Genomic DNA, 25,082 nt, shown 5'->3' with positions numbered 1-25,082 from the left:
GTTTGAAATTCGGTAAATATCGCAATAAAATAAAAAATACAGATAATTTGAAATTTTAGTACCTTCAAAGTCGTTGTAAAAATAAGGAAATAGTGATTTCTTGCCCCAATGTTTCGTCACGATAACGTGAATTCTAGCTACAATCTCGCCATTTGATAGAATATAACAATGAATCGATGTAATAACGAAGGTATCTTGTAGTCGTTATGTAACACCGTTTGCTGCGGAATAACGTAATCGTTTCAGTAAGGTCAGAGCACGCGGTTATTTTTCGTTTCTCTTCTTTTCTTTCTTCTCTTTTTTTTTGTTGCTCTTTAATTCGTTGAAACTGTATTACGTACGCAGATATTAAGGAATAATGACTCGATACGTTCGTTACTTAACGAAGTGGATTTTAGCCTCTTACGCGACAATCGATCTGCGATTTGCGAGATGCTACGTGTATTTACATCATATACAATTCGCTCATACCCACCGACAATTGATTACTTTATTCACGATCACGCAAAACAATACGCGTGTGTATTTGGCGATACGTATAAGTACGTATAATACAACAAATAAACGCATACATCTTATCTACACGCGAGAAACATTTTCACTGATCAAACCGCCTGTGATTTATTAAACGGTGATAACCACAACCCGCGACAAAGTATCCAACTGCAACGTTTAATATATATCGTGTATTGTAGGTATATATGTATACAAATACATACATATATATATATATATACATATATAGATATTATATCTCCCGCATTCTTCGCGGCCTACATATCGTCGGGCACGATTCATACTCGTAGGTATATAATTACGTATAACATATAAATTCTCGCAATATGGATATCGTTATCACATCCCACGTGTGTACGTATGTATGTATATATGTATCTCTCGAAGAAGTAAAATTTTCTCGAGCCTAGTCGACGTGCGATCGAGATTCGAGACTTTCGAATTTCATTTCCTACATTACGCCTACCCGCTGCTGCTGTGCAGCTGTTCCGCAGAATTGGAAAAGAGCGCTTATAGCGCAGCGAAACGCGAAAGGGGAAGGTGGGCTCGTTCGAAAATGGTGTCGGGGCGAAAAGGGTTCGCGAACCGGAAGGGGCTCCTGAAGGGTGAAATCCGGGGCCGGGGTAATCGCCCCCGCATCATTCGATAACCGCCTTCACCGCGTAAACGGATTACAATGCGCTCGGTTGTCCTTCCGTCGACGTTCAGCCTTCCGCAAACCCACTTTCCGACCCCCCACTCCCCCCACCCCCACCCCCACCCCGGCTATTGCTATTTCTCGAATTAGGCGAACGGCTCTGCTATGCAGCCTCTGGGCTTCTTTCTCACACCACCTCGACGGCGGAAGTCGACTCGAGGTCCGACCCTCCGTGCTACTTGAACCCAAACAGATGCCAGTTTCTGGCTTTTCGCCCTCAAGTTAATGTGGCCTAGACGACACGACGGGGTGCCTACTTGCTCTTCCGCGTCTTCACGAAAATTATTCGAATCGTGAACGCCTGCCATCGGCGAACTTCTCGTAGAGTTTTTACATCATCGTTGTAAGCCGTTTCTTTCATCAGCTGTTATTTATTTATTTGTAATTTTATTATTAAGCCGTTGTATAGTTACGATTTTTTTTTTTTTTAATTCTTTTTATTATCTCGAATATGTTGATTAAACTTGCTGTATATATAATATATTTACGTTATTGCATCGAAATGATTCGCGTGTCATATAATTTTTTACCAGATTATATTTTGTGTGTTTCGGCCTTGATAATGGCGATTTCGTTTCAACATTTTCAGGCAGTTCGTTCTTGCCGCGAAATTAAGAAGATTCGAATTATTGTCTGCAGTTTGTTCGGATACTTTAATAAATGAAATAGTGGACTATATCTTCCTAAGATCTACGCGATTCACTGTTTCATTAACTCAGTTAAAAATTGTCATTCGTTCGTTCTGTACAAACTAACAGTGAAATAAGAATTATCGACAGAAAGCTTTAGTCCTGATCCGGTAGGAAAAAATGTAGATTCCTTGACGATGGCATCGCATGCGTGAAACATTTCGAACGATTTCGTAGACGAGTAATTTAACCCTCACGCAACCGTTGTAATATGAAAGTTTGCGTATAATTATGCAGTCGACCGATGTATAAATACAATATAAGTTCAATTGTCCGAATCGTGCATACATCCTGCATGGTTTATGTTGAGATTGTTTTTTTTTTCCCGGGGATAAAGAGCTTATCGCGGACCTTGAACGAGAAAGATTTTTCACAATCTCTTGAATTACCGCTGATCGTTATTGTACGTCGTAGTCTTCTTCGCGGTTGTTTTTAATGCGATTATTAGCCTGTCCGGGATTTATGAATGTACTGACGTGTGTATAGAACGCACGTACACCCTACAATAAATATATAACTACGACACGCGTGAAGAAGGTTCGCCTGCTCTGATCACAATGGAGTAAAGAGAGACGGACGAGGATCGTGCACTTGTTCGTTTCTCGTTGGTTCTCCGTTCGACGGCATTCGCTACTATCGCTAATCTGCACACAAATTATTGCACACAAGTATATTACAGATATACGTACACGGTGTAATACAGGCCAGACCGAGGCTCTTGATAAAGCTCTGCAGAGTCGTGATTTTGAATATAGTCATAACATCGCTTTCAATGATACCGCTTTATCGCTGCTTTATTATATACGCATACCTATATAGAATATAATATAATATAATATAATATAATAATGTAATATATATACATCTGAGCGCAACATCACCGCGGGATCGATGTGTTTGACCTTTCACCGATAGCTCAATCGCCGCTTGTACGTCTCGATTAAACCCCGTTATATTGTCTCCGTTATACAACCTCGCGATATATATGTTACAAAGCTTGTTATACAGTATACGATAATTTATTGTAGCTCAATATAGATATGTATATATATATATGTATTTATTTACCGTTAAATATTATATACGCGCATCGTTTCCGCTCGCAGATATATTTTCACTTCTATAACGAGGATGGATCTTGAAGTTTTCCCAATCTCACTCACAGTCGATATCTTGCACACTCGTTAAATATCGATGCAAAAAACTGGAGGAAAAACGTCCGACGATTTATATACGGCTGTCAGATCGAAGACGAAGGCACGAAGGCACTCTGACAGATACTATCGGATCGGATTAGGTATACATACTTACTCGTACATCATGGCTTTCGACCGTTTTACCACAAATATTTTCACTCGCTTATCCGTCATCGTTTGATTGAATGTAATTATTTCCTCGACGTCGTATTAACGATGTTTACCAAAACGTCAATATTACCTACTTCCGCTATTCAATACACACGAGATATTCAATGCGAAGTGGCAGTGCGTCAGTCGGAAAGTCTTCGAGGCAAGTTATATTATTCACTGCAGCAAATATGGATTCGAATAGTATTTGAATGATTGAACAAAAAACCAAAACATCTGACGGGTCGGGGATCAAAAGTTAGAAACGTCAATATTGCAAATGGCCGATATATATCGAAATTCAAAACATTCGAAAATAAACTATCGAAAGTTGAATTGTTCGAAATGTTGATTTTTCAAAGTGGTCATGATTACTAGCCGTTTTAACATTAATCTAAAGCTGCTGTAACCGTCGGAGAGAATGTTAAAGTAAAAACTGCGCTCAAAATCGCTGCGGATTCTGTCCCGCTGGTGCAGCAATTAGGCCGAGAGTCTCCCGTGCTAAACGGATCGTCGCGGTGAATCCCATTTAAATAAAATATGGTGGACATTATCTGGCGTAACTTATAGTTGGTTGGGTCTATTAATTACCTCGGAGACTTCGGAACGCCAAAGATTCTCAGCGGGTAGCCAATAGCTGCAGGACTCCTCCGTCTTCCAGGACCTGTTGTTCCCCTTCTTCTCCCTCCTTTTTCCTCTCGTCGGTTAATTATTCATTTGTTTATTTCAACTTTTTACCGCACCTCGCAGTTTTCTTTTTTCCTCATTCTCTCGCTGGACGCCTTATGTATAAACGCGGCTTCCAAAAGACAATCCTAACGCATATCTTTTGCCGGTCTGCTTATAATCCGAGGGCATCTGCACGCGAACCAGAGAGTAAAAACTCGGTGGAGCTCGAGCTTTGTGACCCCGCCAAACGTCTGTGTGTGGATCGGATTTCGTTCATCTTGGGAGTTTCTTTTTTCAACGGTATTTGAAGAAAGACGATTGTCTTCGTGTTTAATTTTCAGTAAACATGTTTTGATGTTGAATTATTTAAACGTCAGCGATAAACGTAGTTCTTTCGTTCTATAAAACACGATACTTCCACCAAGTAGTTGATAATTTTATCAAGTTGTTGACCAAAGTTTTACTCATTCTTCCCTGCCGAAGGAACGACCTTACAGATATATTATTATTACGTTAAGTTCATCGTCAGCTAAGGTGTACAAAATGTTTGAATTATTCCTAAGGTCTTTCAATAATCTTTATACAGAAATTTGGTAGGCATCATCGAGTTGCAACAACGTCGCTTGACGAGTGAAATCGCGTACAGATACTAGAACAGGGTGTCAAGTATTCATGGAATCAGGGAATTCTCAGGGAATTTCATGTCGTATCTGGAATATAATAATTTTCATCTTAGGTTCATAAAAATTTAGACATTTGGTGAGAAAAAAAAAATATTTTTCTTTCAACTTTCAGGCAATGGTCATGAACGAATCCCTGATTTCTTAAAAATTGTACGTGCAAGCGAATTAATTCTTACAAATTCGCCTCACAACAAGCTATGCTCTAGTCAAATACAGTACAAATAATTTTCATTTATTATCTACATGAGAACAAACTGAATAAATCATGATTCTTGTCCGGAAAACCTGGAAATCTCAGGGAATTACGTTTTCACAAATAACTGGACACCCTGTATATGGTAATAAGATGAATTTGCGATGGGCATCCAAAGCCTTCGGTAAATTCCTATTTACAAAATAAAATGTGTAAACAATAAATTTAAAAAAATAAATTAATGAGTAAATAAGTAAATTAAAAAAAAAAAGATGAAGGATAAGGATTAACGAATGGATAAAATCTTGTGTTGAAAATCGAGAGCTAATTTTTATTTTTTGTCGATACACGAGGAACGGAGGTGGACACGCTCCTCATACTTTGCGAACACCCGGCTTCAACGTGATCGCCTCTGTTTCCTAACTCGCCTCAGCGTGATGGTCAGCGTTCCTTGTTACAACGAGTTAACGCGTCGCGCTGACGCGTGCTCGGTCTCTTTCTTTCCTCAATTTTTGAATTTCTTTTCTCTCTCTCTCTCTCTCTCTATCTCACTCTCCCTCTCCCTCTGTTTCTCATTCTGTGCCGGGATACTGCGCGCGCTATTATCTCGATTCTAATATTATTATACGAAGAATAATAAAACTGTAACTCGAACAGCGCAGGCTGTGACCCCGGTCTCAACCTCCTCGTCTTGCCCGATATACGAAGATAATGGAATATGTAATACGCTGCTTGACGCGCCACGCCGTGTATAAAGAATATAAAGCATCTTGCAACATACGATTATTACATTATTCTTATTCTCATCGGTTCTCAAACCCGCGGCTCAGGCTGGCTATAAAGATAATATCGCGCCCCTCGAGGTGTACGAATCTGACTTCTTCTTCTTATTCTTCTTTCTTTTCTTTTTCTTCTTCTTCGCGGTTGCGCAATTAATCCGTGATTCAGAATACCGAAATTCAAAACCATTATACATTCACACACCGTTTTGCTCCGGAGTTATATTCCCGATACTATACCTCCTCTGCACCGATCAAGCGATTAAGGTGTCTAATTTGCCAAAGGAAATTATACTGCTGGATAGGCGACGAATGTGTCGGAGAAATGCTTCTAGAGTCTCTCATCTCATCTCATCTCATCTCATCTCATCTCGGGTGTTTGGCGTATCTCGAGATTCTCGCCCTCGATATTATTCCGTCTCTACAAGGTATAACACATATATAACATTCATTGCGGAAGGTCTTCGCAAGGAGTTAGTGTATGTACATAACGTATTGGAATCAATCACCTGCAACGGATGTTGCTTATACTGCACACTTCCGGTCAATATCTAGCGACTCGCAATTCGAGGACCTTCTCTCTCTCTCTTTCTATCTCTCTCTCGTAATTACGAAATCACCCTTCACTGCACCCTTGGCTACACGATTCATGTACCTAACCACCTTCTCGTGATCGAAGTTCGAAGCGTGCGGAGTGCCGGAATGTACACGAGGCACAACCTGCGGAGACGTCCGTCAAAAATAATTAGCAGCTTTGCTTATAGCTAGGCGTGGAAATAGAGATACGCCCGGGTATAATATCTCAGGGCATTATTATTGAAAAACCGGTCGGCAATTTAAAATCACCGATATACCTATGCACGACGTGCGTCACATGCGGACATTGAAAAATGGTTCGATCGATTGTTATTTCAGTAGAAACCTATTTTTCTCTCTCATAAAGTGGAATTTCTACATCGCAGGAATGGCTTTGCTCATTTGCGTTTAGTTTTTTTTTTTCTCGTTTCGATAATTTTATTGTGTCGCGAAAGTTTGAAATGGCACGTCTGAAAGGGAGCCAAATTTCAAATTAAAAATTTTTTACGAATGTTTGATGTATAATTATACAACCATGAGTCAATTTCATTCTCGTTTATCTTTTTCGTAAAATATTTTCTCTTATAACGAGACAAAAACCATTCATTCTGACAATTGACCACGTCAATTTCTTTCATCATATTACTCACCCCAATTAAGCAAGGTTATCTACTGATTTTACCAAATAACTATCAAACAGAACAACAATTCACAAAATTTGTTTCGTAATTATTTAGATTTAAGTATTATTTCCGGATCCAAAATACGTGTATAAGTTTAAAATAATAATAAAAAAATGATAGAGGAAAACTGAGCTATATAGGAGATAAAATCAGAAAAGCGGTTTAAAAAGTACAACACCGAAAATGCGAATGCCATAAAAGTGTCTTTTATAAAACACAGGCTCGACGGAATCGTCATCTTATAATTATACTTATTCTATATTCGATAGTTGTTAAAAACTAAAAAAAAAAAAAAAAACCTAAACAGTAATCCTTTATCCCGGACACGAATGAGTCAAAAATACCTACGTTTTTCCCCCGAATGTTTTCTGTCGCAGAGTAAGAATGTCCTCGAAGAGGAAGTCGCCGCCAACGAAGCTATCGGAAGGTGGAGGCGGGGCGGGAACGGTGGGTGGTACCGACGAAGAGGAAGACACGACGTCGTCGGCGATCCTCCAGGGGGTCGAGAGCGTACCTGAAGATAATTCTGCCCCGGCCGAGGGTGGGATAGAGGAGTGTTACAACCACCCCCTGCAGAGGGGTGACTGCGAGTCGTCGGGCTGTTCGTCGCCGGCAACCCCGAGCGAGCACGACCCCCGGGACTCGCCCTCACCATCGCCGGCAAATTCGCCGCCGGCGGCGAAGCGGCAGAGGATGGTGTTCCTCCAGACGAACGCCGAGGCCCTCCAGGGTTACAACCACCTCCACCTGCAGACGAACGCCTCCGCGGCGACGACGGGGGCGGTCGCGGAGCCGGCGAGCTCCTCGGAGTGCGGTTCGCCCCCCACCCCCCTGCTGGCCGATACCTATTACGGCCACCACCACCACCACCACCACCATCACCACCACCACGCCAACCCCCATCACAACAACAACAACACCGTCACACAGAACAATAACAATCATCACACAAACAATAACAATAACAACAACAATAACGGAGGGGGTGTCAGCGCCGTGGGGGGGAAACGATCCATGGACGATGTACTCAAGAGGCTCACGTGCAAGATGAACAGCGGATCGTTATCCTTGCAGGACGACGCCACGCGACGGACTACGCCGCCGCCCTCGTCGACGCCAAACACCCTGCACCTTACCCACAACTCGCACAGGTCAGTCAGTCACTCCGAGTTTTACCTACATGGATGTTTTATTGTTAAAATTATTCAATTTATATACAAATATGATGGAAAGATTTTAATTCGGGTTCAAATTGTCAATACGAATTATTGTTCTGACCAACTTTTTCGAAGGGCAATCGACGATGCAGTCAGTCTACAGTCATTCACTCGTTTTATAATCTCGCACCCAGCATCTGTGCATAGCGTACATTATGTTTATTATACCTATATACATATGTATATATATATTTATACACACATGTATATGTTATATAGTAATGACAGCTCGTATACATTTCATGTTATTATACCTATATCTATAGACACAGTTATTGCCATGTGCGGTCGAGTTGTCTCCGGGATCGTGCTAATTGCTTCTTATCGTTAATTACTCGATAATTATTGTATTTCGCTCCGCTGATTTCCCGTCGCAATTTCCACAATAATTCAACACATTTCACCACTTATTCGCTTTCGCGATCATACGTGTGTAAACATTCTCTCGCTGTTACAACACGATATAGTCTTCATTATCACGTGTCTCTACTCAAAACCGTCTTGTAAGTTATGTGTCGATATTATTGCAAGTCTACGTTCATTCACAATATCACATGACGATTTTTTATCTTGTACGTGATATTCTATTCCGTATTATTATAGATATATCACGTATAATAAATTCAGTCTCATTGATCAAAGAATGTTGCTGAAATTATTTTTGTATCTGAATCTGAATTTTGTAATTGAAACTTAGGTTGTAACACGACAGATTCACAAGCAGATAAGTTTTCTCGATGGGTCGTCCGGAGGTTTATCAATCGCATGATACAATCAATCTGAAAAACTAAATAAATTCAAAGGTATTTCGATTGTGTTTTAGGTATAATATTATTTACGTACGTAGAGCAGTGCAGGAGAGAATTTCTTGCGATGTAGGTACCTTAAGGCGTAAAATAATATACAATATACGTTTGTGTAATAAAAGTGGATTATTGTGAGGTATGGAAGTGAGGTAAAAAAGCAGGTGGTCGTATGAAAAGGACAAAGGATGAATAAACGCGAGGTATGCGAGGTAATTACACGCGTAAGTTACTCGGATGAAAGTATAATCATGTACAATATTGTCGTTGTACCTACACTCGAGACAAGAATTATACGGTGCGGGATGTTACTTATCGCCCTCGAGTCGGTCGGTGTTATTGCAGCAGCTTAACGTGGAGGAGAAATTTTGTGTAAGACCTCGGTGACGAGGAAGAGAATAATCGGAGGAAGATAGGTAGGGAGAGAAAAAGGGAATCACGAGAGATAAGGTGGAGGGGAAAAAGAGCTGCTTCGATATTGTAAGGAAGGAGTATATATACTATATATATATATATATATATATATATATATATATATATATATGTATGTATGTATGTATATAACGTATAATGTATAAGCGATGCGGCGCGTTTATCTCCGCTTTTCGTAGGAATTATAAACCCTTTTGATTCGTTCATGGAGCGAGAGAAAGAAAGAGAGAGAGAGAGAATTTCTTGTCTTCGTTCGCGAGCCGGCTCGTTGAATAAGTATAGTATAATAATAAATAAGAACAGAATGAGGCTTTTGTTCGTCACGGCTGGTCGGTTGGTCGGATATACAACTGCGGAGAGGTCAACGAGGTCACTGGGCACGAACAGAGGAAGAAGAAGAAGATGAAGAAGATGAAGAAGATGAAGAAGAAGATCCCGCGGGCTACCGCGTCCGCTCTTTATACGCACCGTCGTCGACGTCGATAGGATATCATCCGTCAAAGAAGGTCATACACAGTCCTTCCCTCCCCCTGCGGCTCTCTTATTATTTCATCAAATGAATCCGCTTCGTCGCTTCTCTCGAGTAGCACCGTTCTTAGCTAATCATCATTACGCGTGCCTGTATACTTTGTACACAGCAAAAGCACGCCAAGTATATTAAATCCCATTATTATATATTAGGTATTGTATTATAATCTTATGTTTTTTACAATTTCTTTCGAAAGTTTCGTATTTAAACGCGCTATGTTAGGAGCCATTCGTTAATTACTTAAGCACGATTTTAGCCATTTTTAACCCCCCCCCCCCTGCCCCCATGTCAGAACAGATAAGATTTTTTGGACTCCCTCTCTCGCTTCTCACGTAAGATTTTACCTATAATTTTCATTTATAAGCTTCAAAGTTTGCAAATATGAACACATTTACGATTTGAAATAAAATTTTTTTACAATGACAGTATATAAATGAAATTGTATATTAAAAATGAAAAAATAAATCTTATAGTTTGTAGAACGTCTAAGTAGAAATTTTTTTTCCAAGTTTTGAAACTGCCCTTTAATTTTCTATGCGATTTTTATTTCCTGAGACATTGCTGTACGGACATTTTTTCTCAAACAATGGAAAATGTTTATTGTACACATTCCGACTTGTAAAATATTACGTAAGAATGACTCCCTTCCCCTCCCAGAGATAAGATCGTGTATTGATTTTTTTAATCCCCCACCTCTCCCCCTTGGGACCCTTAAGTAATCAATGAATGGCTCCTAATACATTGACAATGAGTATGAATCAAATCTTGAAAGTCAATTGCGACGTTACCGAATCTCTGCGCTGAACCAATGAACAAGTTTTTTTTATCTCTTTTACAATCGTCGCCGTTTGCAATTTTTTTATTTATTTATTTTTTTTTTTTCGCGCCATCTTAAGACGTAAGAATAAAGGGGAAAGTCGACCATCGCGTCCAGGAATAACGAGTAGCGACGACGATCGCGAGACGAGGGTGTCTGTATCCCACGTATAGGGTGGACAGGTGTGCGGGGTATGGATCACGTCTTGTTTCGCGTTCAGGTTAAACGTAAAAGAAGAAGAAGAAGAAGAAGAATAAGACTAAGAATAAGAAGGAGGGGAAACGGGTCCCATCACCACGGGCAAACACACTCGGCTCGTTGAGATTGCGCGGCAACCGCAAGAGTCGTTCATTATTCAGGCGTCCGTCCGGCGTCCCGACGCCCGGCCCTCCCGAGAAGCGTGAAGAAGAGACACCTCGATCCCTCCGAGCTCGCGACCCCGAGAGGGATGAAATTGACCGAAAACCCTTAGACTGCACGTCTGGGTTATATACATCAGGCGTGCCAAACGCGTCTCTCTATACAGCCGCGTGTTATACGAAGTGAACCTCTGTTTCAGCAGCACCAGCATATCGAACAGCGTTGCGCCGTCGCAGGTTGCGGGAAGAAACACGGCGACGGAAGGACACCAGGACGGGGCCGCCGCCCTTCATCGGGTTCTCTGCGCCGACAACTTCGTCGAAAAGGAAAGATGCCTCTCGGAGATGATACTCAAGCTTCAGATGCTCAGGGAACAGCTTCTCCAGCAGCAGGACCAGACCAAGGTCAGACTAATTTCCGTTTATCATTCCGATGTTCAATTCCACAGCTTTATTTCGGCGTCAATTGATCTACGGGTTTTATCGCATTAATAATAATAATAATAATCATAATGATGATGATGATGATGATTTTAATAAGGCGCAGCTTATAATTACGCGCAGGATTTTCCTGTGCCAAACAAGCTGCAGCATATTTTTCCTTTTTTTCGCGTACGTGTGTTGACCGGGTGCAAGCTGCACTTATCGCAAATTTTCTGCAGACAATTAGCGACTCCTTATTACCGCGCGGTATAACGTAGGCATGCGGTGTATAATAAGAGGCAGGTTATGTGTAATGCAGGTTTATCCCTGCAGCTAAGTCGCTATGCCGTTGATTTCTCTCTGAAAGTATTTCTTGTTGCGTATGCATATGCACATGCGGTACATGCAAACTGCAACTCGGACTGGTGTTATAAGAAATAATTCTACCGGCTTGTCCGCGCTCCTGCTGCAACATGTTATTGCCACCTCGTTGAGTTTGCATCGTAAGTCGTATAAGCGAACGTGCCCGATTATTCTTTTACCTTTTTATTGCAATTGCAATGCACACATATTTGCGGTATTATATTATACAGTAGTTATGTACGTGTATAATAGACCTCGAGGTATAAAACGACGTTATTCGCCCTCGGCCAATCAGCCCATCGGCCCATCGGCTGCTATCATGATTCCCGGTTTATACACGATATTCTATACTATGTATGTGTAATTATACGTAGGCCGTGCAAATTTATAGCAGTTTGAAATTCACGCAATTAGAGGGAGTATAGCGGATCAGACTCATCCGCGAGCAAGGATCAGGGCTTGTGTAAGCAGTTTAAGCACCCTGCAGCACTCTTCTCAAACCGAGTTGTTAACCAGTCGAGGCCATCGCATCGCCGCGTTGCCTCGCGATCGCATGTCGTAAATTCATTCAGATTGAGAAAAAAAAATTTACAACGCGATTTACGGATATATCCAGGATACCGGTGATATTATATATAGGATTAATTATCACCACGTCGAGCTACGTCGCGGAGACGCTATATATAAATATATATGTGTGCATGTAGGTACATAGATAATACAAAATAAAAATCGTTTCGCAATTTGATTTTCAAAACAAAAACGAAAATGATCCCAAGTTTTGTCAGCAATAGGAATTGAATTTTTTGGATATCGATTCACGAATCTTTTTAAAAAACTGTTTTTTTTTTCATCATTTAAAAAAGTCTGATTAATCTGTAAAACAAAATGCAACCGAGTAGTAATTGACTAAATAATTTTTATAAATAGACAATCTTACGCAAATCTTTCGCAATTTTTTCCTCTCCTTCTCACGGTATATGAATATATTCGAATATACCGCAAGGGATGAAGTATCAGGTATCAATTTCACGAGAATAAAAATATAATCTAAGTAATTGTCTATCGCGGAAGATAAGAAGCAACCCGCCATTGCTATTTTGCATATCCTACTTGCGAAAGAGGACAGGTTACTCGTATATATTGTAAACTATCATCTCCGGTAGCGATCGCTTGCCCGCGTGCGTTTCATGCATGCGTTTATATTCCGCTTTTTGCACACTTTACGGACGTTGTGACACGTCGGCGTAAAACGAGGACCTTGTTTTCTACGATATTATACACGCAATGTGCGCAGGAGTATACCTACATACAGCACTCGTCCTCAGCCATCGTATTGGCTGGAATAACGCGATCCTCGACATCCTCGACATCCTCGCGGCCCCGCAGCCTAATGAACCGGTAACACAAGGTAATGCCAGTGGACTCGCTGATATTTCTGCATCCCACGTTCTTCCCGAGACGATCGTTGCACGCCAAGTCCTTGCGCCGAAGGAGGATACTTTTATTATCACCGCGATATCCTTATAATATTGAAACCTGATTATCAGCCGGCGGGGTTTTGTTGTCGGCAATGCAAAACGCGAAATACTTATGAAGCATTTATAATTAGGGGATGATTTTGTGGCTGATTAGAATTATTCAAAGATTACATGATTTCAAAGGATTTGTCGTATCGTACAATCTTCGAGATTTTGAATGTGCGATTTTGTGTCATCTAATCTAGTCTATAAATTTTTTTCGATGTGTATATAGAAAGTTGCGAAAATCTGAAAATATTTTAGAATATGCTGGAACATTATACCGGCTGGATTTCGGCTTAGTTCGATGGATCCAGGTTAACCGCTGCGGCTGATCTTACCGAAACGATCGATGGATAATTAGGTCGACGAGAGGAAGCGGGAGGAAGCGAGCATTAAATATTCGATGTAACAAATGGCAGCAGGCACGTTTAGGCGTATAACAACCGAGCGATGCCGTTCCTGCTGAAAATATCACATCCGATCATTTAATACCGGTGAGATAACACATAAGAAGGACGCGGATAGCCCGGATTCTCCGATAACTAAATATACCACCCCGTGATTTATTGATCCGCGGGTGTTTCGTCCGTAGTTATAATTCGACGCGTGTATAATCTATTCCATTGATATTTCGGACATTGCAGCTCGGTGTATTATTAATAGGCGATTCACCGCCCTAAACTTGATCCCTAGGCTGCCATGCTTGTCAGCTTCCGCAGGCTCGCGATCATCCCATTCACCCCATCAGCTTTGTCCATTCGCATAATATCATATCATCATATCATCGAAAAATATCATTTCTTACACTTACTGTAGAAAATTTTGACGTTATAAAAACGGTTTATTTAAAATTGGAATTGGAAAAAATTTTGGCTTATCGTACGGATACAAGTAAATTTTCTGATCATTACAATTGTGTACTTTTGTTGAATAAAGTCGTGACATCAGTTTGTCGTTGAACCAGCAACAAATTATGTCGCAACGGTTAGAAGATAATTTAGTTATGAAAGTGGCGATAACGAAAAATATTAGTAACGCGTTACACTGGATTTTTTGTCTTAGTTAAAGCTACGAAATTCATTTTCATGCGATTTTACCTGCGCCTACTACGTCAGTTTTTAACTCCGGAAATACAAAAATTGGACCTCCTATATCAACACGCCGCGTTATATACATTGTGAACGGTTCAGACGAGAACAACGAGCTTTGTTCTTCACTGTTTTTTAAGAACAATCCAAAACCGCCGTGGCTCAGACAGATCGCGTCGCGCAGATGAATAGAACCTTTATATTTTCGATCTGTAAACTGTAACGCAGCATCCATCATCCACGGATCGGGAAAAATAAGGAATTTTAATTTTTCACGGTGTGCAACGTTATTCAGAGGTAGCGCAAGTCAGGGTTAATTGCCATTTCCAGAATTAGGTATTTTATTATAGATCGACGATTCAGATATTGGCAATTTACATCGCACAATTATATTCTCCGAACTTGGAAGTACCGGCTCTTGCAAACGCCATTCGATCTAGTTACGTACCCATTTCCTGGCGATTCAACCCTTAGAATCTTCACCTAGAATTTCAATTCACCCATCAATTAATTACACGTGTAAAATTTACGGGTTGATTATAACCTTTAACTTAATTCCGACAAACAATTATACATATCCAACTAATCTTGTAATTTATAATTTATAGTTCCCTAGTGTACAAAAATTTACTTCTCCAAAATCTTATCGTTTGAAAGACTTTCTTGGCAGGCTTTATGGTGGTAACGGGTCATGTAATATTCGTTAAAGAATAGAAATAATTTACGTCAATCGACGCGATTGGTCTGCCAGAAAAACCTCCTCACGTCATTTTCTCTCGACGATTTTCCAACCGTGCAACATCGTACAACTCAGAGATACCTGGGTGGCTGTAATCCGAGGGCCATGACATAGCCAACCGTGGCCGCGGCGCTGTCTCTACGTGGGAGGTGGCAAGGCGGTCGCCGGTTTTCTCTGCCTCCTCCCCCTCCTCCTCCCCGAACGCGTGCGGAGGGCGTAGAGGAGCCGGTGGTGGGGATTCCTCCTCCTAGAGGCCGAGGCTCTACCCTCACCTTTCCACCTGTTATGCCTCGGATCGCTCTTCCTCACCGCCCCCCTGGGCTACCTGCCGTCGAGGCACAGGTGCAGCCGCCTCGCCTCTCTTCCTTCTCCCTCTCTCCCTCTCTCCCTCTCTTCCACCCTCTCTCTCTTTCTCTCTCTCGGCTATTGTGCGCGGGCCGCCCGGCTAGAGCAGCCTCGCAGGTAAGCACTCGCCGCTTTCACCGCGAGCTTCCGTGGCCCTGCCCTCCTCCTCCTCCTCCTCCACCTCCACGTCCACGTCCACCCCCTCCTTTTCCTCCTCTTCCTCCTCCTCGTCGCCGCAGCGAGTCGCGTGAGCGGCCGGCAAGAGGCGCCAGTAACCGCGCGGCGTCCCGACGCCGTTTATAGGCCTCGTCCACCTGCCCCGCGCCTTCCAATCGCCGACGACCATCGATCGTCTTTTCTTTCCTCTAACAGCCCTCGCTACTACACCCTGAAAATTTGGGAGCATCATGGGAAGAAATCTGTGGGAATTATGGGTGGGTCTGGAAATTTTGCATCAGGAGGTTCAAGTTCGTATTATTTATACATACGATCGGAGTAACGACTTATTTTGATTTAATGAATTCTTGACCGACGATTTGTTCCGATTAGTGCTTTTTTGTATGTACAGAAAAAATAGTTTGTTTTTGAGGAATTTTGTTGATTGAAAAATAGAGGGTTTTTTTTTTGGTACGGATAAGTGGATTTGTATCTCGAAACAGATACTTACTAACTACTTTGTTAGAATGCACGTTGATGAAACTTGGTAATGATATGGAAATTGAACGATAAGTTCGTGTTAACTGAAGAGGAGCAAGCAAAATATTATCTTGAAATTAATCAAGAAATTTTTCACTTGAAAATACAGCAATGAAAATTTTTTTTGGATTTTGAGAAATTTTATTGAATTTGCACAACCTTTTATTCTTGTTTATAAACCTTATATATACTTAAATTGTAATAATGCTATACAGTGCATTTTACGATTCAACTTTTTTTAAATCATTTAGCAGTCACAAAATAGTAATTTACTTTATTCGAAAAATCCAATCTGTCTAACAATTATCAAAGTAGTTGCTATTTTTTTTTTTTTTTTTTTTTTTCATCTAGATGTTAACTGCACTTAATGATGACAGCTGAACCCACACGACTGATGAAAAAGATTATGCCATGACAAATCAGAATTATAGTAATTGCTTATACGGTTATTAATTAAAAGCTTAAATTAATTTCCACCTATAATTAAGCGTAATTTTTAGGTAACAAAATCTGGAATCATATATTATAGCGAATATCAGGTTGGTATTATTTCATCGTACAAGCCAACGCGGCACACGTTCATGATGGCGTCTGAAATAAATGTACGTTGATGCGGACTGATTGCTCGGCAAGTTTATTACGAGCTGGTTTATCGCGCTGGCTCATTTGTCTACGCGTGATGCAGGTTCCAGTGCAGGAAGTCCCTCTTTCTTGCTTTTCTTCTTGGTCCACCCTCGTCACTCTCCTCTTCTTCCTCCTCCTCCTCCACCTCTTCTTCAACCGTAATCTATAACGTACCCAATTCCATCGGCCGGCCCGTTTTTTATCGAGTCCGTATCATTAGTCAATTCAAAGTTCTCGCTTTTGAATTTCGTGATGTACGGACATGTGCGTATGGAAGCCGCGTAAAATCTAAACCCACTTAATCATCGCCAGTTTCCATAAACCCTGAATCTCCACACATCGACACGTTTGATACGTAGGTGTGTAATCTATAACCGTCGACATCGATACACAACTAATTATATTGTTCACCGTCCTTATCGTTAGCCGGACGAATTTGTCTTGTTCCAAGATTTTTTCCTTGCCAACCAGTTATGACATGTTATATTGGAACGGCGCCACGTAGTCGGCAGCAGCTCGCTCTCTCAAACCACCTATGACAAATATGGCGCCCGTCTAATATACAAGTCCCAAGGACGTTCTTCGTTTATTACCAGACGAGTAATTATCAACGCGAGAAAAGTGAAAGAAAAAAAATTTCTGCTTACCGTTCCTCAACCCTTATTCACGAGGTTAAGAATATAAGTCAGAAAAAAATGTCAATTTTTATTATGTAACGACAATTTTTTTTATACTTTTCCAAAAAAATTCCTCATCATTTTTGATGAAATGAATATTTTATTACATTTTCATGTTATTATAGGTACACGTATGCAGGTATATGTGCATATTGCGTTTACGGACGATTCATCCAGCCGTTTGCGAACCGCGCGTACGTATCACGTCCCGACGTTTAATGGGAATTAGCGGTAGGTATTGTCGGTTCCCGGGTTCACGAGTTTCCCGGCTGCGGGAGTTCGGGAAAGGGAAGAGCTGCGCCGGGACGCCGATGGGCTGACTATATATTCATTCCCTGAAACCGGGGACGGGGAATTGTTTGCCGAAACGCATCCCATCCGCGGTATCATCCCGAATTAATCGCGGGGGGATAATCGCCGGCCATGCAGACTGCAAAGCGTTATTATTCCCGCTGCAATGGATATCAGCCGTAACGTAACGACTGTTTGTGCATCGTGTACGGAATTAATCCGACGCGGGTAGTATGGGTATATTATATACTATGAAGTTGCCGATATTTGCGACATTTTGAAACATGTATTTTATGTATAGTTTGATGTAAAATTGAAATTATTATTCTTTATCCTTTCAATTTATCGAGATATTTATAGCCTATAACTAATTTTGAACCTTTTTTTTTCTGCACAAAGAATTTTGCCTTGAAGAGTTCCGTGAGAATTATATATTATCTTCTCATTTTTGTATGCAGTATGTTCCCCTTTTTTATTTCAAGTGTACCGTTAAAAGCTCGACATACGAAAAGTCGCGTTTGGTAAATAAAAGTAACGACGTCGTTCTGGCGCGAAGGGTCAGCCATGAACGCGTTGCGAATCTGTCGACCCTTTTTTTACCCCGAGCTTTTAAATGGATTTGTGCTTTTAAGCAGCGCCATCGCTGTCATCCCCTGCGCGCGTCTCACTCCACCTTCTCCCGACATGTGTGGGTTCATGGCTGTTTCGCGTTTGTGCGCAATGGGTGCGGGTTTATCTCTCCGAGCGATCAAAGCGCGACGCGAAACGTCGCGACGCCGTCGCGTTTGATCGCCAGGACGACGCACCGCCCTCGACGCATCGAGGCGTATCTCTGCGTTGCGTGAACCTGAGGTCCACAGGGTGCACCTGACGCTGCACCCATCCACTGCAATTTCGCCTTTATAATTTGCAAACTCAAAGCTTAGCGGCTTACCTGCGATCTGCGTTGCGCCGAGGGTCGAGCTTTACTGTTGCCCCTTTCGCTGTAAAAGTTATCCCAGTTATCGTTGTAAAAGTCATTACATCATTGCGGGAACAAAAAAAAATTTAACACGCAGTAGGAATTGAAAAATTAAATTGTAAAACCAGTCATTTTTATCTGCTTTTTTTCATGCAACGTGTGTCTGTGTGTGCGCACGCATGTACCATATATATATACCTACGTGCAACCTTTTGCCCGCATGCGCGTTGTGTAGGTATAGGTATAGCTATATGCAGAGGTAGGTGCCTATAAGGTATCTCTTCCGCACGAGGTGAATCGCGTTCCCGTCAACGAGCACAGTACTAATGCATGTAATTGCAGGTAACCTCATTAAACCCACCGACTGATCTCACTCCCGTCATCCTCCCAGCATCAAACCCCTCCGCGATTCCTCTCCTCCCTTAATTCACCCCCTCCTGCACGCTTTTACCGACTCTTCTTCATCCCTAATTTCTGCAACAGATTTTCCGACCTTCTGAATATGTACCTCGATGGGTTGTTACAGCGCGATGGAATGAGGGATTTATTTGTTTAAGGTTATTATTATTATAGATATATTTGTTTCACTGAATTAAAAGCTCAGAAAGAGAGAGAATAGAATAGAATAAAAGTTTACTATGTCAATGACAATGTTGGACAAGTAGGAGGAAGATACGGAAAGTTCTTAAAACTACTTTACAATTTAACTAAAAAGACAGAGAGAGAGGCGGTGAGAGAGGGAAAGGGGGTAATCGTTACTTAAAGCGTATACTTTGTACGTGAACAAGATATTAAGAAACTTGAAAAACTACATACTCAGGGTAGAAGTGATAAGTAATTTGATTTAGAAAATTTGTAATTCGACGTTACAATTTCTTTAAAAATTAGCAGATGAAGAAAAATCTAATAACGATACATTAAATTTGCGCGTTTTAATTATATTGCCATTTATGTACAATAGATTCAACCAGCCGCGCAGAATCGAGCTGAGCTTTAGGGGGTTGTTGAATTTCGCGAAATTGGTAGAGTTGAAAATTAGGAAATCCTACGGCGCGCCGTTCTCCGTAATATTTCTCGTTGTTTGGTGAACAATTCGCTGGATTACACGGAAGTATAGAAGGAGTAAGGTGCGACCCTGCAGACTACGAGGGCTGTGAACCACTTGGTGCCCGCGGTTTTCCTCCCCCTCAAGGCCCTCGAAAATCTCACCCTCTACTGCCGGGGTGAAACATCACAGCGTTCCATCTCCTCCGCCGATTTTCCGGGCAGAAAATAAAAGGAGGAATATAAGTGGGTGGCGTACCGTGTGCACAATACCTAAGCAGGGTATATATATTGTACAGTGTAGGTATATATGAAATACCGCGGACTCGGAGACGAAGAATGAGACGAGGAAGAAGAAGAAAATGAAAGTGAAGCGAGAAGTAATGAAACAAAATGAAAACAAGAGAGAGGGAGAGAGAGAGAGAGAGAGAAACGGAAGAAGAAAAAATGAACGAAAGAATTCCTCACATAATTACTTTTCTCATTAACATTGTGCTCATTGTTCCCACGATCGTTAGCGCCATACGACGTGCACGGGGACGAAAATAATAACGTGCTTTAGGTTTAAATTGCACGAGGTACGAAAAAAAAATTATAATAATAATTATTATTATACTCAAGTAATCTTATCCCGTTTCGCGCGGTTACTTTAAGAGAAAGAATATACGCCTTTTTTTCTCCGTTTTCTACCCTCCTCCCTTCTCATTCTCTCATTCTCTCGCTCCTTCTACTTTACTTCTCATTTTCTCCTTCGCCGCAGACTGCAGTGTAATTCAGCGTTTACACCTTAATCCGCAGCTTCGTGGAGGTTAACCCGCCGGACCGGCGTCTTTACGCTCGGTTAGGAAAAAACGCGACCGCAAAAGACCAGGAGAGTAATGAAAAAGAAAAGTAAACAAGTATACAGATTATGATAATACTAATAAAATTTGATTAATCGTTTTCGTCGTATACCTACCCGGTATAGGGTATATAATAATAACATTGCGCAAAGTGCACGACGACATTGTTCAGAAAACCGCGATCAAGTTTAACTCGCTAATTAATTACTGCGACAAGTTCTCTTCCCGTTTTCCAGCTATTGTAGCAGCTGCGTCGTACCGTCGTTTTTTTTTATTCTCTTTCTTTTTTTCTTTTTTGGAAGGAAGAGATCTACGCTTCTATTCTTCCCTGTTACGGCTGCCCATGGCTGCAGCAGCATCCCCGAGGAGAAAAATGGGCCAAGACTTCCGGTCCAATATGTAAAAGCGACGTGTCGCAATGTGTTCTTGAAACACGATGGCATATTTCACTCATATACGTATACGTATACATATATTGTACTACATAGTATAATGCACCGCACCTTATGTAGGTACCAAACATCCCATATACCTACTTAATATACGCCATGTGCAAGCCGCAAGCCGCAAGCTGCAAGCTGCAAGCTGCAAACAAGCGCCAGCCCTGCAGCTATATGCGATGGCATTGCCATCCTATTATGGATGCCTACACTGCAACCTTTCGAAAAATAAATTTTCAAACGCCTCGTTGATAAATGAGCTTCGCGCGACGGAAGAGAAATTAATATCCGTTGCTGCTGCTGGTGCTGCTGCTGCATTGGTACCTACACTCGTAACTATACCTACCTGTGACATTCCCTGCAGGAACGCGAGAAGACGACTCACTCTGCTCCTTTACGTTAACCTTTACGACACACCCGGATGCTCTTCGTACCCTAATATCACTGCGTGTGTAATACAATCGGTTATAAATGGCACAGCCCACCTCCGATATTTGTATATGGATATTGGTTTAAAAGCTGTACATTCCGGGCTCCGAATTTTCAATTTTTCATTTAGGGTGACTCGGTATAATTAACTTCACATTATATGCACAGAATTGATATATGAGTAATTCCACGAAATTCGATGCGCATAAAAGTATAGAAAAAATTGTCATCGTCCATGTTATTATTACTATTATTGTTGTTGTTGTTTTTTTCTTTATTATTATCACTATTCGAATGCCTCGGTATAAAGTAGGCGCGTCGATCCGTCAACGTGATATCAAAGAAATTCCGTGGTTGTCATTTTTCACCCTTCATCTCATATTATAAGTGTATATACCTAGTGTGTGTATGTAGATAGATAGACGGACGTGATTTTTTCCTCTCACGTACCAACTAATCTGTATATTCGGTGTGTTTTTAATTTATTTTTTTTATTTTTTATTTCTTTTTTTTTTCACATTTTCCTTTTTTCCCAATCCTGCAGGCAGTATGTTTATTTAAAATATTATACCGATTTTTTTCACGCTTCGCTAAAGGCCCGGGGTTATAATGCGTTCTCGCGAGTCTCCCTTTCACTCTCTTTCTCTCTCTCTCTCTCTCTCTCTCTCCTCTCTATCACCCGAAAATAGATTAAAATAAATACGTGCATGCAGTGTAGGTAGAGTTGAAGTTTGAGGTAGATGAAGGTATACATATAGGTATGTGTTATAGGTGTATACACATATGAGTGATAATCCCTGTGAAAAAGCAATTTTTTCAGCTGCTCCAAATATACACTTGACATACCCTGATGCCGCTGCCGCTGCTTCCAGCAACAGTCATCTTCACTATGTAATCTACAAGTAGTAAAGGGAAAGCGGGAAAGCGTCTATAATATACCCAGTAAAGCCGCCTCTCGATATAGCGAGCGCATCCCTCATACGACTCTATACATACGTAATATGTACACGAATGTCACGCGTGACAAATACATCGCGCTTATTAAAAAGCTCTCTGCCCCCTTCGTTATAGAGACTCTTATCACGTTTTATAAAAAATATTTATATTCACATGTGTTACACGTATCGTTATACATATATATATATAACTATGTCGGTACGTGTATCAAGTATGTTGTAAAATTATTGTTAATCATTGTATATAACTATATATATGTATCTACCTACGACGTCACGCGGAAATAATTTTTAACGCGTGTGATCTTGGATGACCCGATTTGATCCAATTGCGGAAGCGATATCCGGGGGTGTTCAGGGGGTGTGAAATTTCGATGAGGGGTGAACCAACCCAAACCCCCGTCCTCCCCTCTCCCGAGTACCGCCATCGTCATCGGGGTGAATTCGCACTCGCGGAATGAATGAACGTGACAAAGCCGCGGGTGAATTGCCGGGGTCCCTCTCTCTAATTAGACAAATTTTCGCTTTTATTATCGTTATACCTACGTAATGTACATAATACGTTACATAACGGGAGAAAAGAAACGACGTTTCCATCGTCTTCTTGTTAGCTACATATTATATTTTTCGTACATATGACCATTGTTATATAATTCGGTGACAAAGGTGTCGATGAGGACATCGGGCTGAGGATTTTCCTCCTCCCCTGTCATATCCTTGTATAATGTCATTAATATCGTACAATATTTGCATAATATCGTTACATGGCAGAGACGATCGCAATAATTATTACCGAGACACGCGCGACAATCGACTCTGCAGACAATAAACTCGCCGCGACTCTCGTTCTACGTACGCTTTTCTATATTTAGGAAGGCCGCGGCTGCCATGCAGTGGGTGGCGGCTGCGGCCGCTCCGCAACGAGCGCAGACCGCATCCGCGGACCTGTGCCTGAAGGCATGCATGGCACAGGAATTCCGACGAATGTGAATGGACTCGTGCCGCAGCTGTGCATTCCATTCTCTTCCATTCCATTCCGTTCCGTTCCGCCACCGTTGCAAGTCACTTCTTTTCGCGCATCCCCCGCCTCCACCCCCCCAAAGACTGAATTCACTTTCGCTCGAGTGACTGACTCGGATTTATTAAATGGGACATACGCGGCGGAAAGAGAATTAAACGTTTGGATGAAATGGAAATTTTTTTTTTTTTTTTTTTACGCGATTAACTCTTGCAGCAGCTATGATGGGGGTGCAATATGCAGGGACCCCGTTTTTCGCGTTATAAATTCAAGTTTTATCTAGAGACGTTGTTTAACCCGTCCATTCGTCATCTAGGAAGAATTTTTTCAGTCATACTTTTTTCGAAATTGTCGCTCGACTCCATTTCTTGAAATGAATCCTCGAACTAGTCACCCAAAATTGTTTTTTTTTTTTTTTTTTTTTTTTTGAAGCTTTGCTCACCCTTGAGTGGGTAAAGTAATAGCCCAGGACCAATTTTTCCTAGGTGGCCAACGATTTTAGCGAAAGTATAGGTGGTCAAAGAAGGGTTAACTATATGTAGGTGAGGTTCAAGTATGTATATAAGTGCAAGGAGTTATTCTTACTGTGGAAAAGCTAGGCTTGTAAAAATAGACGATGAAACAATAATGAATCGAAAGAAATTAGAAGATCAATGAAGTTAGAAGAATTAATAAATTGTGACGAATGAAAAAAGAAAACTGTAATTTTAATTTCACAAACTGCAAGAATTATTCACGAATAATACGATCGGTAAATGTTTTTACACTTGAAAAATCTACAATAATTATTCATGTCATGATTATTACTGAGAAAACTTGAAACCCGATAGAAAAATTTCGACGATACTTTTCAGTGAAATTTTGGACAAAAATCAGTTTTTTTAACTCTTATACAAGATTGTAAACGAAAGTCATATAAACATTTTTTCTCTTTCGAACAGAAAAAAAAATTTCAAACTCCTGTGAGGAAAATATATACACAAGAAACCTTTTTCGAAGAAGATTTTGCAAAAAAATCCTGGCTGAAACCTTGTTTCATGACCTATATCAGCACAATCTAAAAATTGATGGAAGGTTTTTTTTATACGACTGCCTGTAACGATTTTCAAAATCTTAATTAATAATCGTACGACAACTGCGGTACGTTCAACCCTTGAAGAAACGCAGTATAAACAATAAAAGTGAATTTCATCTTCTCGTGGCTGCCGTGCAGTAAGTCTGAGTTCTTCTCACGTTTCGCGAAACGTTCCCATGGCAATATTTCTCGACCTGTACACAAGTATAGATGTATCACATATTCTTCTCGGTGCCGGACAACCACCGATGACGTATCAGTTTACGCTCAAGGTGTAACCTGCATCTTGTATTATTATACCCGCCTATATCATTCTCTCAGCGCGTCTGCATGGCTGCACCGCAGCTCCTCATCCCCCCTGCAACGGATCCCTACACTATAATACATCTGTACAGACAGACATATATTATCTAACAAAAATAAATTAAAAATATTTTATCCGCATATTCCGTTGAAGAAACCTCGAAAAAATCAGTCAGGAAAAGTAAAAAGTGGGAAAAATAAGGCTGTCGTAAATATTTCTGGACGGGGCACGATACACGCGAGCCCTGCACATCGCC

At 41.1% G+C, this 25,082-nt stretch overlaps 1 protein-coding gene across 3 annotated transcripts in view; it reads left to right on the top strand.

Annotated features, from left to right (window-relative positions):
* The window catches only part of LOC124412348 (transcription factor Sox-13), a 129,706-nt gene that overhangs the window by 92,055 nt on the left and 12,569 nt on the right, over positions 1-25,082 (top strand). For 2 of the 3 annotated variants that reach the window (XM_046892141.1, XM_046892139.1), the window contains 2 exons: positions 7,209-7,982; positions 11,189-11,393. In XM_046892141.1, the coding sequence (XP_046748097.1) occupies positions 7,216-7,982; positions 11,189-11,393 (972 nt within the window). In that variant the 5' untranslated portion in view covers positions 7,209-7,215. The remainder of the gene's footprint in view (positions 1-7,208; positions 7,983-11,188; positions 11,394-25,082) is intronic. The other variant, XM_046892140.1, reaches the window with a different exon arrangement.

The sequence above is a fragment of the Diprion similis genome, chromosome 11, assembly GCF_021155765.1.
Source record: "Diprion similis isolate iyDipSimi1 chromosome 11, iyDipSimi1.1, whole genome shotgun sequence".
NCBI classification, from domain to species: Eukaryota; Metazoa; Arthropoda; class Insecta; order Hymenoptera; family Diprionidae; genus Diprion; species Diprion similis.
Note: the sequence above shows the minus strand (reverse complement) of the source record. Positions and strands in the feature narration are given on the sequence as shown.